The 14,890-nt window shown below is 43.0% G+C and overlaps 1 protein-coding gene across 8 annotated transcripts in view; it reads right to left on the reverse strand.

The window, feature by feature from the left end:
* Positions 1-249: 249 nt before the first annotated feature.
* The window catches only part of LOC142590315 (japanin-like-RS), an 80,282-nt gene continuing 65,641 nt past the window's right edge, over positions 250-14,890 (reverse strand). For 6 of the 8 annotated variants that reach the window (XM_075702344.1, XM_075702343.1, XM_075702336.1 and 3 more), the window contains one exon: positions 250-428. In XM_075702344.1, the coding sequence (XP_075558459.1) occupies positions 289-428 (140 nt within the window). In that variant the 3' untranslated portion in view covers positions 250-288. Of the gene's footprint in view, positions 429-8,111; positions 8,136-9,295; positions 9,449-14,890 lie in introns of those variants that run through there. The other 2 variants (XM_075702341.1, XM_075702339.1) reach the window with 2 other exon arrangements.

The following is a 14,890-nucleotide window of genomic DNA, read 5'->3' on the forward strand; positions in this document are numbered from 1 at the left end:
TGCAAGTAATGTCCGCTTCTCGGACTCATCTAGCTTAAGAAATTAAAATATGTTACCTGCAGCTGCACAGCGGCAGATAGCATATTTGTTTGTCTCCTCCTCTTTCTGGTCCTGTCGTCTAGCACTGTTTCAATTTTACTGTTGCCATGGGACACCAACTCGCCTAATCCGCTGGCCTTCTGCATGAATCACTGTTGTGTTTCGCAGAATCATTTCTGCAGTAAATCAATCCACAATAACACATTTTACAATTGCTGTCAAAAAATTTATTCGTGTTCCATGAGGGTCTTACGACTTGCCGCAGGTATCGAGATATCCAAAGTATTCTGGGCTTTTGCAGTTGGTTTGAAAAGACAAATTAGTCATGAAAGGGATATTGCTTTCTAGAGTGAAGTTCTCCTTCACCCAGACTGAACATTTCGCTTTTTCTGCGGATATAGAAAGTAAAAGTTGAGGTAAGCACGCCATGTAAGATGCGCTTGTACACTTTTAGAAATCTAGAATGCTTTAGGAAGCTTTTAAGCTGATATGTAACGCATAATTAGGTTCACTTCTTTTCAGGTTACTACCAGTCTCTGATGAGATATCAAGCACGTCTGGGCAAACATAACCTAAAATCCATACGCTAACACAACTCTAAATATTCATATATTCCTTGCACCTGACTTCGTAGCAACGAAAGAAGCTTGGTTAACAAGTGTCATTCATGATTACGAAATAGGTACTCCAAGCTGTGCAATTATACGCAATGACGCGCTTGCATGTGGTGTTAACATGCCAACTTAAATGAGCAGAAGAATATTATTCGAAGTACTTCCAGATTTTCAAAGGCGCAGAACTAGTTTTTTTTTTTGCAAATATCCGCTGAGTCCATGTGCAAACATTGGGCGCTGTGTTTACCGCAGCCACTCACACTCCAGTGACGTCATTTCTTCACTTGTAACTGTAATAGGCGCTATTTATCATTGTCAAAATATTTCTTTTTGGCGATTTTACTAAGTGACAAATTTATTAGAATTCGTTGAGATTATATTGCTCGGACGCTCCAATTATCTTTGATGTAGTCATCCAATTTACCTTTGACCCTTTTGCTCACGGGACTACGAACATTGAAATCAGGCCAGGCATTTCGGACTGACCGCTCATCTTGTGCACCGTACAGACAAATGATGCGAAACTTCATCGACAAAAATTGCTATAGTGTCATGATTTCAGCCATGCCGATGACACAAAAATGACCGACCGACTGTCTTTCTTTTGGATAGGGTTCTTTCTTAGCACTTTCGAGTTACTTACCTGCTGATACCAAAACGCTACGGAGCAAATTTGCAGACACCGCTGCTCCGTGCATAAAAAACGTGTACGCAATAAATAAACAAGAACATTATCCCCATCAATAATTGGTGATATAATACATACATAATACGTACCGAAACAAAAAAAAATCAAATAAGAAAATGTCTAAACAGGAAGCAAGCAAATGCGGCTAGAGTTGCCGTCACAGTAGTTGTTAATCACATAAGCTATAAACTAAAATTTACGGCTCTAATTACGTTGTGAAGATTTCTCCGAAACCATAGCACAATAGATCAAATAAGAGCTGAAACTTTTTAAATCCAAAGAAAAGTGACTACTACGCGCGCTCCTCTATAGGCAACATCGCTCGTGTAAACTCTTTTAATGGTAACTTCCGATCAGTTTTACCGTACATAATGGAATGCTACCCTTCATGGAACCATTCCACCATGCGTTAAAAACAGCTAACACTGACCGCGCAAGGCCTACTTAAGCTCAAATTAAAAATGTATGCAAAGAAGGTCACTGGTTCTGACAACATGCGAACATCTTTCTTAATAAGTATGCAGAATGTGTAGCTCTCTATTATGTCCATACTTTAATAAATGACAAATAACATCTACTCTTTGCACATAGGGTACAAAACGGAAAAACAATACCGCTAGGTAATATAACTAACTAGTTATGTATGTAAACTGTAAGAACATGCACTTTTGAAACACATAAATATATGATTGAAAAAACAAGGTACGCTGTTTTCTGCCCAGCACGGTTTGCGTAAGGGCTTTTCGACATTTACTAAACTTTTAGAAGGGTTACACATTTTAGATCAGGCCACTGATAACTAAAAGCAAACTAATCTCACTTTTTACATTTCACTAAAGCATAAAACCACACTTCGTATCAAAACATAATCAGAAAATTATAGCTAACAGATCAAATGGTCCTTTTGTTTACCGGATTGAAAAGTACTTGAGTGACGGCACACAATTTGTAGAAATACGTGACACTGCATCTGGATTAACTCCAGTCACATCAGGCGCAACCGAGGGTAGTGTTCTAACCGCTACAGTATTTACACTATGTATTATTTATATGCCCCTCTCTATTACTGTAAAGCTAACGCTTTTTGTCAGATGACTGTTCTTGATCCAGAAGTTCTCACATGTGCAGACCACGTAGTTATTAATAGGTTAGCATACGTGTGCTAGTGGTATCAAGACGAGTAGAATAGAATAGAATTTATTGATAGGAAAGACAGAGAGATCGACCTGAGCTAGTGCGCTCTAGTCTGCTACTCTGCACTGGGGAAGAGGGAAGGGGAGTGAAAGTGTTGGGATGGATGATGATGATAAGAGAAGTGGTGAGTGCTTATGTACATGAGACAGTTGCCTCGCTAGAGCCGCTCGTCGAGCTTGGTGTCCTGCAGGAACTTCAACAAAACTTTTGTTGCACGCACTGAAATTGCAGTGTCAGGCCATGGGCCGAGGAGAGCTTCCTCCGACAGTAGTTGTCTGCCAACGCTGGCTAGGAAACTGTCTAATGTCCTTCGCTCCAGCATATATGCTGGGCAGTCGCACAGTACGTGTTGCAGTGTTTCGGGCATCTGGCAGTGTACACAATCAGGGTTGTTCGATTGGCCGATGAGGTGTGCGTAGCGACGGGTGAAAGCAACGCCGAGCCGAATCCTGTGTAGCAATGATGTTTTGCTCCGTGTAAGCTTCGGGGGCAAACAGAATTTACCGTCTGGGTCAATCGTATGTAGACGTCTGTGAATATTATCAGAGTGGGCTCTATAAGCCTTTGTAAGGTCCTGCATGAGTGCCTTCATCATGGAGTTGGTGTCAAGTCGTGAGTAGGCAATCCGTACTTCAAAGACACCACAATGGCTAGGCACCCATTGAAAGGTGATCACGTGGCCACTTAACTCAGCACTGTGATAAAGTTCGACGATTTCCAGCACGAGCAGATAGTACGGCCCTTTCTTTAAAAAGTATTTTAGCGCCTGTAGCACTGATTTCGCATCGCACAATATCGTCCATTTATGGGGTGTCTGCGTTCTCATAAAACGGACAGCCCCTCGTATTCCCGCAAGTTCTGCAGCCGTAGATGTCGATTTGTGGTCTAATCGAAATCGTTGAGTAATTCCAAGTTGTGGGATGACAAATGCGGCTGTTGTGGCAGATGGCGTGACCGAACCATCGGTATATACTTGTACAGTCCCACTATATGATCTAAGTATATGGGACAGGGTGAGCTGCTTCAAGCCAATGGAGGAAACGTGAGATTTCTTCCGAATTCCGGGTATCTGAAGCCTCACTAGTGGTCTTGGCAATGTCCATGGAGGTGTCACGGGGATGTCGGTGGCCTGGAATCTTGCAGGTACAATGCTTGCGTGACATGCAATAGCTTTAGAAAAAGCACAGTCAAGGTTGGTGCTTGGAAGTGTTGACAGTGGATGATGTGAGTGTCTGGTTAGCAGGCGAAGATAGGTTCGCGCAGGTTCACAAGACCTGTATATGTCGATAGGACAAGCCCGTGCTCAATACGAGTAAATGTGTGTAGTCAATACCTCAAAAATGTTACTAGTCGAACTCTGTATGCGCTGAATACAAGTGTCACTTTACGGAAGATGCAAATCGCAAATACTTGGGGGAGACAACTTCAAACAATCAGAGATATGATACTTTAATCAAATACATTACTTACACTGTCCTGAAGCGACTGCTTCTTGTGAAAATCATTTTGGCCTGCACCGTCACATCCCAAACTAATAGATTTGTAACAAAGAAGAAGCGCCGGTTAGCCCGGTGCATGTCCAGCGTATGAAATGTAAAGAAGTGCCGAGCACTCAGGCGCATCACCAGCGCTTTTCACACGCGACCGGTTCTGAATGCTCGCAGGGTTTTGCCTATAGCACCGAGTTCGACCTCTCACGTCTTACGTACGCTGTCAATAAACACCTTGACATTTGGTGGAGTGTGAGCGGTACGACTCCATCAACGCTGGTACTTCGAAGCCGAACCCTTCAACCATCTCGGGCCATGCAGGACGGCCCTGCCCAGCCTTCTCGAACTATGCTTGGTGATCAAGCTCAACAAGCTGCAGTCACGGCACCAAATGTCATCTGTTTTGGCGTGCAGCGTCAGCAGGATTCTGCTATTTTTGCGGGTACCGGTGATATGGACGTCGAGGACTGGCTCGCCTCGCATGACAGAGCAAGCGCGCACAAGCACTGGGACGATACGGCAAAGCGCAACAACGCAGCGTTCTACATGAGCAACATTGCACATTTGTGGTATCGTAACCATGAATCCGACATACCGACATGGTCGGCGTTCAATACCAACATCATGGAAGCCTTTGGTCGTCCTACTGTCCCCAAACTCCAGGCCGAACAACGCCTACGCGGACGCGCCCAGCCACCAGGTGAGAATTTCACCAGCTACATCGAAGACGGGGTTAATATGTGCGACAGAGCCGACGCAACGATGCCAGAAGCCGGCGGCATCAGGCATATCTTCAAGGAAAGTGTGGACGACGCCTTTCAAATGTTGGTCGCCGGAAGCCCACCATAGTATATGTGCCTACTCGCTGCCTAGTATATAGGCAGCGAGTTGTCACACGACATCGGTCCTTAAAATTCGCCGCTGTCTCAGGCATGACGTTAGATGTTGACGAGTCGCCTCTATTGCACCAGATAAAGGAATTCCCAGAAGAAGAAGATGCTCAGCAGCTTTCCCTGGCGCCCTTTACGAAAGCGCAACCATATTATTCATTGACACCGGGGTTACAGAGCTTCATCAAGGAGCACGTCGCCGAGAGCCTGCCAGCAGTTACTCAACTGCCTACCATCATGCCGCCTCTGACGTACGATGACGTCGCTGCAAGGCCGCCCTTTGCTTAACGTCCACCTCGTCAAGTTGTTGCGCGACCGCCCACAATTCCTTTCTCACCACCTGCACCACAGCTACCTCTAGGACACTCCATTATAGTACGTTGGAGGCACATACTTGATAGTAAACGCAAACTACCTCGTAGCGCAGCCTATGCAATTGCTACAAATCATGACAGTCACCTAGCCTGCTTGATTTATAAAGGTATACAATACATATTTTAAAGCGCAGCTCTTAATTTCAAGCCACTCGCACGCGTGTAAAGCGCCAAAAGCGTCGGTCGCGAACAGTTTGGCGACGCTTCGCTAGCGTGCACCAATCAGAGGCTGTGACGGGTCGAGGGCGTCAAGCAGTCAGAGGCTGCGAGGCCTCCTCTATGCTTTGCTTAATGGCCTCCGATGCGAAGGCGCCGACACAAACAATCGTCCGATATCCTTGGACACACGACGCGCATGAATATGTTCCTGAAAGACAGAGTTGGTAAGAATAGGCCGAAAACAACACCGCCGACGACCGTGGGTTGTGGCAGTGCGGCATGGATCCGAGCCGAGTTTGGACGACGGCCTCAAATCCAAGCTGCCCACTGGGTTCCACCAGTCTCGATGCTATTCATTGCTAGAACATGCAACCGAATTACGATTGCCACACCGTCTGTGCTTCGTGTATATATGGTTTGTGTTTTGTGTTCGGTGTATATACAGCACTCACGTACCGCCGATGTTTACATTGCGCGTAGGCCTAGCGCGTCGATCGAGTTTGCAACTGATGAGTGAACAAGTCCAGCTGAGAAACTGTGTTGAAGGAAATAAATTTAAGGTATCGTTTGGGGGCTCTGCAGCGATTTGAAATACGTCATTCTTGAGTTCGTGTGGTGTGTGATGCGGTGAACGAACCGTGTGGAACTTCGGCTGGTGAACCGCGGCGGGCTTCGTGTGATCTCAGGTCACTCAAGTTTGACGGGCGAGCGCTGCGCTGTTTTCAGCCGCAAAGGTAACGTTCAAAACCGAAAGACACTAGGAGCCGAAAAATGAAGTACGTATACATCATGTCCATTTCATTTGACAGTGTGCTCTTCTGTTTGGCATGTGAATCTGTTCGGTGCAAGTTCACAGTGCTACTTGACTCACTTATTTCAAGTGTGTGCGTCTTGTGGGTTAGTCAGGGATTGATTGCTCGTGCAACACCGAAGAACACTGGCGCACTGAAGGAAACATGACACAGCGTTGTCATGTTTGAGTCTCTGTGTCGTTATACTTCAACACTGTGAAAAGAAATGACCTGTTTGGAATATGTGCAGCACAATGTTCAATGCATAGGTGGATCTGCGTCATGCAAGAACTATGCATTCAGCCGCGTATACGGGAATTGCCTGGATGCCTGCTTGAGACGCAGCACGTACTGAGTCAGCGAAACTGTAACTCGGTCTTCATTTTTTTATTGTTTATCATCATCATCATCACCATCATCATCAGCCTGTTTACGCCTACTGCAGGGCAAAGGCCTCTCCCATACTTCTCCAACTACCCCGGTCATGTACTAATTGTGGCCATGTCATCCCTGCAAACCTCTAAATCTCATCCGCCCACCTAACTTTCTGCCACCCCCTGCTACGCTTCCCTTCCTTTGGAATCCAGTCAGTAACCCTCAATGGCCATTGGTTATCTTCCCTCCTCATTACGTGTCCTGCCCATGCCCATTTTTTTCTAGATTTCAACTAATATATCCTTAACTCGCGTTTTTTCCCTCACGCAATCTGCTCTTTTCTTATCCCTTAACGTTACACCTATCATTCTTCTTTCCATAGCTTGTTGCGTCGTCCTCAACTGAAGTAGAACCCTTTTCGTAAGCCTCCAGGTTTCTGCCCCGTAGGTGAGTACTGGTAAGACACAACCATTATACACTTTTCGCTTGAGGGATAATGGCAACTTGCTCTTCATGATCTGGAAATGCCTGCCAAACACACCCCAGCCCATTCTTATTCTTCTGATTATTTCCATCTCCTGATCCGGATCCGCCGTCACTACCTGCCCAAAGTAGATGTATTCATTTACCACTTCCAGTTCCTCGCTACCTACTGTATATTGCTGTTTTCTTCTGAGCCTGTTATTCTTTATGGAAACAGCAAATGGTGGGAGTGCATTGCGGGGAAGGTGAAAATGTTGCATCAATCGTTTGTGCAGTCGGTATGCATAAACTGCCCAAATGTCTTCAGCTTCCACAAAAGTGTTTCTCGCTGCTACACTATAAACAGTAGTCAAGAAAAAGATTGAAATAAACTCAAGTTCCTAATACAGCTTCGCAGAATATGTTTGAATAACAAGCTAACACTTCCAATGCAACGCTGTGCTGATCTACATCACATGCGCTTGAAATAAATACGTTCTGTAGAGGCGAACGGCAGAGCATGCTGTAAAAAAAACAATGTAGTAGCACGGCAGAAAGTGCGTCCATCTGTATCAGCCACAACAAAACTGCTGCGCATCCAACCTACTTCATTGGAAGCAACCCCATCAAGACTGTTCCAGTCCTTCCCATGCGGATTGTAACATTCAGCCCTTCTCTCGACTTTTCCGCATATGTCATCAGCACTGCATCTCACGCACATTGCATTCTTGGGTTTGTGTCCCGAATCTTTCTTTCTTGCAGAGCGGAGGTTTTCCGAGCACTCTCAGTAGCTGGCTAGAGGAATACACCTCAGGCCGACCTAGTTGTATTTCGTATCATTAAAGTTCTCACTCTGTCTCTCTCGCTCTCTTCACTTCTATCATTGTGCCACGGATTGAGTACTGCGCAACCGTGTAGTACCTGTACGAAACTCACCTGGCTGACAAACTGGAACTTGTTCCACGTCGGGCAACACGTACTCTCTACTCCCATCTCTTCGCTCGTCGCAAGCTCATGCCAGCCAACGAGGATTGCCTCAAAGCCCTCAAGTCACATACCCTGCAATACCAGCGCAACATTGCACTAGTCTGTCTATTCTGCAGGGTGCTTGATGGCTCTCTACACGGCACTCATCTGTCTTCAGTCAGTCTGAACAAGCGGTCAGCACAGCCTGAGCCCCATCATGCGTATAAGACCCAAGACCGGAAGTTCATGCTTATATCTGACATAGCTTTCTCTCCATCCCCTTAGAAATCCTGACTCCCCTTCCTTGCGACCCAACTGAATTGGCCCTCGTGCGTGTTGTGAACCCGTCGACTGTGTGCGTTTGGGCCGTGCTCTGCTATTGAGCAAGTGTGTGTGTGTTTCTGTGCGCACGTGTAGTGGGGTGTCTTCTGTAGTCTGCAACTTCCTGCTCTAGATGGCTGGCAATGAGATGCTCTAGCTTACAGGCCTCAGCCTTTTCTTTAGCCTTGCGAGCTACATATGCAATGTTACCCCCTCAGAATCTTATTATTATTATTATTATTATTATTATTATTATTATTATTATTATTATTATTATTATTATTATTATTATTATTATTATTATTATTATTATTATTATTATTATTATTATTATTATTATTATTATTATTACGTTTCATGGTTACTCTTTTGTACCAGATCTTCGGCTCCAATGACCGTGAAGACAACTATAATTTATTCACTGGATTATATTGTTTTTAGAAATGGCATCATCTGACTTGCGTCATAACCTTCTCGTTGGCATTACTGATTTGATAGCATCTCAATAAAGACGTTAAGAACATTGCGTGTAATTGTCCCATGTCATCCGGGGAGGATATTTGCCGGTTCTGACGTCTTCCCTCATTACATTCTCTCTTCGTACAATATGTTGCTCATCGCCGCTTTTGGAATTCAGCCTTTTCAGGTAACTATAATGCTAATCGGAAGTTACGTAAAACCTTTCGATGTTACGTATCACGGAGCTTAACAAAATATGGAAAGATAAGACGGTGTACTTATGTGCCTGTCATTTTTAATGAGTGACCATAAGACTTCTTACTGTAACCTCTCTGCGTTACCTAAAAATTCATTCGAGAACATGTGTTAATTGTTGTATTCTGTTATAGTTGTGCTTAAAAGTATGAGACTATATATCTTCAGTTTTGTTTCCTTAGTGTTAGCATAGACGTCCTTGGTACTGGTTTTGTGATTGCTTTGTTTTTCTACTTCTTCAGCTGAATGTATTGTTCGTTTCAATCAGTGTTATTCTTGCTTTTGCCATTTGGTTACCTCTGCCGTAACTGCCAAGCCCGGCCCTTCAAGCCTCCTCTTGCCTTTGACGGGCCATAACCTTCCCGTATCCTCTACAAAGGGGAAATTATTATTATTATTATTATTATTATTATTATTATTATTATTATTATTATTATTATTATTATTATTATTATTATTATTATTATTATTATTATTATTATTATTATTATTATTATTGCCACAAAGTATGGCACGGCCAGACGGTGTGCTTATGTGCCTGACATATTCAACAAATTACCAGAAGAGATATTTAACGCGACATCAAAAAGAACGCTCAAACACATCTTAAAGCAGCTAGAGGAAAATTCCCCGCTTGTAAATTTTTTTTTCCATCGCAATATTTACCTCTTCAATTTTGTTATATGTAAATAACTAAATGTTATCTTGTTCTTCTTAATGTTTTGCCTTTCATTTTTTTTTCATGCATCTCATCAATTCTTGTACATCTTTTTGCCTTGTCTGTCATATTCATTGGCACGGTCCTACAAGCCAACTAAGGCTTAGACCGGCCTGCTTGTGTTGTTTTGTATATTGTGTGGCAATAAACATTATTATTATTATTATTATTATTATTATTATTATTATTATTATTATTATTATTATTATTATTATTATTATTATTATTATTATTATTATTATTATTATTATTATTATTATCATCATCATCATCATCATCATCATCATCATCATCATCATCATCAATACGACCGCATTGATTTTGTTGAAGCCAGCGTTACGCGTACTTCAAGATATTTCTTCGGCTTCATGGGCTCTCACTATTTTAAAGAGAGCCCCAAAGACGTATGTCTTCTTGATGAAAATGGTGATGTCTCGAACACTGCCGATAGCTTTGCAGAACATTTCTGGAGTGCATATAGTGTAAAATATGCTTCAAGTAACCTTCCCTCTTAGTCTGGCACTGTGTGTACGCTATCAGTCAATGAAGATCTTGTTTTAAAGTGTAACAACTGCCTAAACATTCCCTTTGTTGTGCTGCTGAATGTATTCCTTCCGCAGTGCTAAACGTTTTCAGACGCTGCTACAGCAAGGTAGTACATCAACAGCAAAAGCACTGATGAACGTAGTGATAATTAAAATGTATTTCATACATCTTGAAACAATTCCTATTGGAACTGTGGTGAAATTTCGAGTAACAGGCTGAATGTTTCGGCAAAGTGAGTGAGAACGTTGATGCTTGGGTGCTTTTATATGTGTCAGTATGTTTTATGTACCAGGTTCAGTTCCTTGTTTTTCACAATGCCGTGCACAAGGCATAATCTTCAATAGGCTGGATAAGTGCTTTTCAAGCTTTTCAAAACACAAAATTGTTTATGTTTATGTTTCAAATAGTTGAGCCGGAGCAAAAGCTTCCTGTTAATTATTCAGACCTCTTGTTCCTGCGTAAGGCGGTTCATGGGATTATAGATTTCTCAAAGCTTCTTCACCTTATGTATTCTTTTGTGCTGCACGAGTATTCCAGGCAGCATTCCACATTCTCTGTCTGGCTTTATTGGATTAAAGACTGTGCTACATACGGCTTGACTTCCAATAAGTATTGTGGCTGTATTGACATATTTGACAGTTAACTTACGGTGTTTGGTATATATGTAGATAATCACCTTGTATAAATAACTCCGTCTTACGCTTCCTGGTGTTCTGTTTTCCCATTTGTTTCTCTACCTCGCTGTGTTTTTTTGTACTCTATTTGAGTTCTAAGTACATTGTCACTCACGTATTGCATGCCTTGCAGAAGCAATTGCATGCCTTTTTCAGTAAAAGCCGCATAGTGGGCTGCAAACAATTAAATAGTATTTTATTTCCTGTGCGGTGAATTGGCGTATAAATTGTGAAAATAACCTGTTTCGCTCTCTTTCTCTCTCTTTCTCTCTCTCAGTATATATATATATATATATATATATATATAGATATATATATACATCTTATGCCATGCAAATGAGCTGCTTTCGTGCACTTTAATAGGTTCTTCAATAGTACGACTTGGCAAACGGCAATGAAGGACACCTAATGAAATTTTCCAATTCGGAAGTTTCTATTTTCTATTTTTCTATTTTCTAATTCTGAAGTTTCTAAAGACAGACTTGACATGTTTATACCCGTTAAATAATAACTCCGCCTTTACAGATTGGATGAACTTTATTAAAGGTCCTGCAGTACGCGCGTGAGCGCGCAGCGCGGCTTTACAGAGTGAACATTTTCTATCATTTCAATCAATGCACTCAGTGTGAAGGCCTCTCAATGCGTTCAAGACAACTTATGCTTCTAAACAATTTAGAAAAATATATGAGGTGCTCCATGGGCAAGGTTATACAGAAACAAGGTTTGGGAGAAGCCGAGCTGCGAACTACGTAAATTTTATCTGTTCTAATATTTATTTTTTTTTTCGCGTACGCTACAGGCGCTTCAATTCATTTTGCTGATTTTGCCAGAATTCACTTTTTCATGTTTCTTTCATACACTGACAAGCAGAAATATATTGACACGCATAATTTATCTGGTGACCGTATTTCACCGAATACAAGATATGAAACGTAATCGCTTCGCGCAGGACGTGCCTGCACGTATCGGAAGTTTCGCGAATGTTATCGACGGTTCCATCCATTGTTTGTAGTCGACAAAACTCGTATCACCGTATTGCATACGCGACACGATTTGTGATGTCGTTTCAGTAAGGCGCACGGACACCGGTGAACACGCTAGAGCTTTGGATGACTGATATATGAAAACCGGTGCGCTTGAGCCGTAGATAATATTTTTGAGGGTCGCCAACTTTGCTCGCCACTTTTGCTGCGATTTTGTGTTACTTGTTCTGCTAGGCGCAATCGCTAAATAAAAAGCTAAATTTGCAACTCCCTGTTTTTACTATGCCTCACTCTTCATTGTCACTGCAACGTGACAATATTTCTAATATAAATAATGAATTATACCTTACACGCCTAATTCCTTCATAGTTGTCTGTGCAATGAGCTACCAAAAAATGAAATCGCTCGAGAGCTTTTGATAGAATATGGCACGGTCGTGAAACGCATTCAACGCGAGCTGGTAGACAGATGACGAGGGAGCGCAAGCTCTGATGCCAATATTTTGTGCACTATAGTTACTTCAAAGGAAAAAACAAGTAGCGTCAGGCGTGCCTTCAGTAATCAAATTTGCATTTTATGTATAAAAGAGCATACATATCCCTTACTTATTGTTTCAAGCTCAGCTTGCAGCAGGCTGTTTTAGGCCGGTAGGACGGTTGAAGACAAAATAGTACAACCACAGTGCGCTGCAGCCGAGGAGCAAGCGTAGGTGCCGTCAGAGCCTGCGTCAAGCAGTTGCGTGCCCTTTTCCTCCAGCCAACGCGAAGCGACGCGTGTCGGCGCGTGTCGATGCGTACCGACGCAAGCCGCTGGTTGGGCTTTCAGGCGCCCGTTCCTGCGGCGAGCGTCAGCGGCGGCGTTGTCCCGCTGCGTAATTGAGCGAACAAGCGAAGGATGAAAGAGCGAGTACGAAGCTCCGTGAGAGAATAAAGACGCGAAGTGGAAAGCGCAGAGGAGGGTTGAGCGGTACCGTGCGACGGAAAGCGGAGCTGGGTATCGCGACAGCATCAGAAAATCATACTGCGACGAAGATGGCCACAGTAGCGCACTTCGTCTAGTAGTGCCTGCCAATACATCGCAAAATTAACACACGTAAAGATCTGGGCTCGAATTTTTCATTATGGAGTATCGCAGTCATCAGTGAATTATTTCATTATTCGATAACATGGTCCTTGGGCATATTTGCCGCGAGGGAAAAATATAGGAAACGGGCTTGTTCCGTCTTCTGCAATTTATTTCTTACTCTATGGCATGGCGCAAAACTGCAATTCTTGACAGTTATTTTGCTCAAAAATTTAGTACATGCAATATATTGTGCGCCCTCGTGGGTGCTGCGCTTACTCTGCAAAAGCGGGTTGTAAAAGAAAGCACATCCCGCTGTTGCTGTAGCTGATATTTCACCGCTTCTCAACCAGCTGAGTTGGTGCATGTACAGATGGAATGATTTCTCTCTTCAATGTACGCTCTAGGCTTTCCAGAAAACAAAAGCTAATTGTCCCTGTCCGTAAGTGCTACCTTCTGCAGATAATTTCTGCCGTGATCTACAAGAAAAGCTTCTAAGACTTCAAGGTTTCATCTTAAAACAAGTTACACGAAGACACATTTCGGCCACGTATTTTTACGGCAATGTTTCATGTATTTCGGACTATTATTTGGAAAACATCATTCTTACTCTTGCGCAGAATATTTTTGCAAATTGTAAATTGGGTCACACGTACGCGCCGTCAGTTTTTCTACGCGACATGACGTACGCGCATACTGTCTATGGCTAGTTGAGTTTCGCACGAGAAAGAAAGCGCGCTTTCGCGGCGTAATGGCTGTACGATGCTGCTGTCGGGCTGAGCAACCGAGGCATGATCTCAGCTTCCGATAGAGCCTATCTGGAATACTTTGGGAGTCATTCACCTGGGACTATGGGTTCTTTTATTTAGCAAAAGATTGTGGGGTTCAGAAAAATTATATGAACCAAACGTGTACATTTCGTTCCTTATCGTTACTGCGATAATGCGTGCGATAATGCGCTACTGCGTTCCTTATCGGATCATGAATGACGCCCATAGAGGCTCAATGTTTTTCACTAGACTTGGGCGAAGGTTGCAACTGTTCGCTGCCAATTTCATTTTACGCTTCTACCACTAAATGAAAATTTGTAGTTCAGTATTCTCTATGTCCTATGGTGCCGCTTTTTTGTTTTGTTTTTTAAGGAGCTCTCCCGCTACTTACGATCCAACATATGGAAATATGCATTGAATTTTGTAATTTTAGAGGCCAGAATCGCGATCTGACTGTGAGAAACGCCGTATGGTGGGCCCTCAGATTAATTTGGGGAATGTAAAATTCTTTACCGGGAAGCCAATTCAAGGTATGGGAGGGTTATTGGGTTGTGTCAAACCTAATAGGCGGTCGCCGCAGCCGGGATCAAACCTGCGACCTCGCGCTCAGCAGCGCAACGTCATAGCCTCTAGGCTTCCTTGGTGGCTGGTATTTCAACGAAGGTATTTTTAATGCGTTGCTCATGCACTTCTAAATTAATCCGGCTGAGCTCTTACACCTACCTAGTCTTACAATTTTACACTGAAAGGACAAAATTTCCTAAGCGCGGTATATATGTACCACTTGAGGTTTCGGCTATATGAAAACCCAAATGGCACTCAGTAGCACGCGCCAATAATCGGAGCACAAAAACATGGCAAATTGCAGCCATTAAATCTGTGGTCAATGGTAACCAATAGGATCAATCTGTTGAATTTATAGCTAGTCTATCAGAGGAGGGGTAGGAGAGCTCGCTGTAACAAATTAGTTTTCGTTTCTGGTAATTAAAAATTGCATCAAATATCAATATACGCATGTTTTCGCATTTCGCTCATTAAATTTTAGCGGAGTAAACGAAGT

The sequence above is a fragment of the Dermacentor variabilis genome, chromosome 8 (assembly GCF_050947875.1).
Source record: "Dermacentor variabilis isolate Ectoservices chromosome 8, ASM5094787v1, whole genome shotgun sequence".
Taxonomy (NCBI): Eukaryota; Metazoa; Arthropoda; class Arachnida; order Ixodida; family Ixodidae; genus Dermacentor; species Dermacentor variabilis.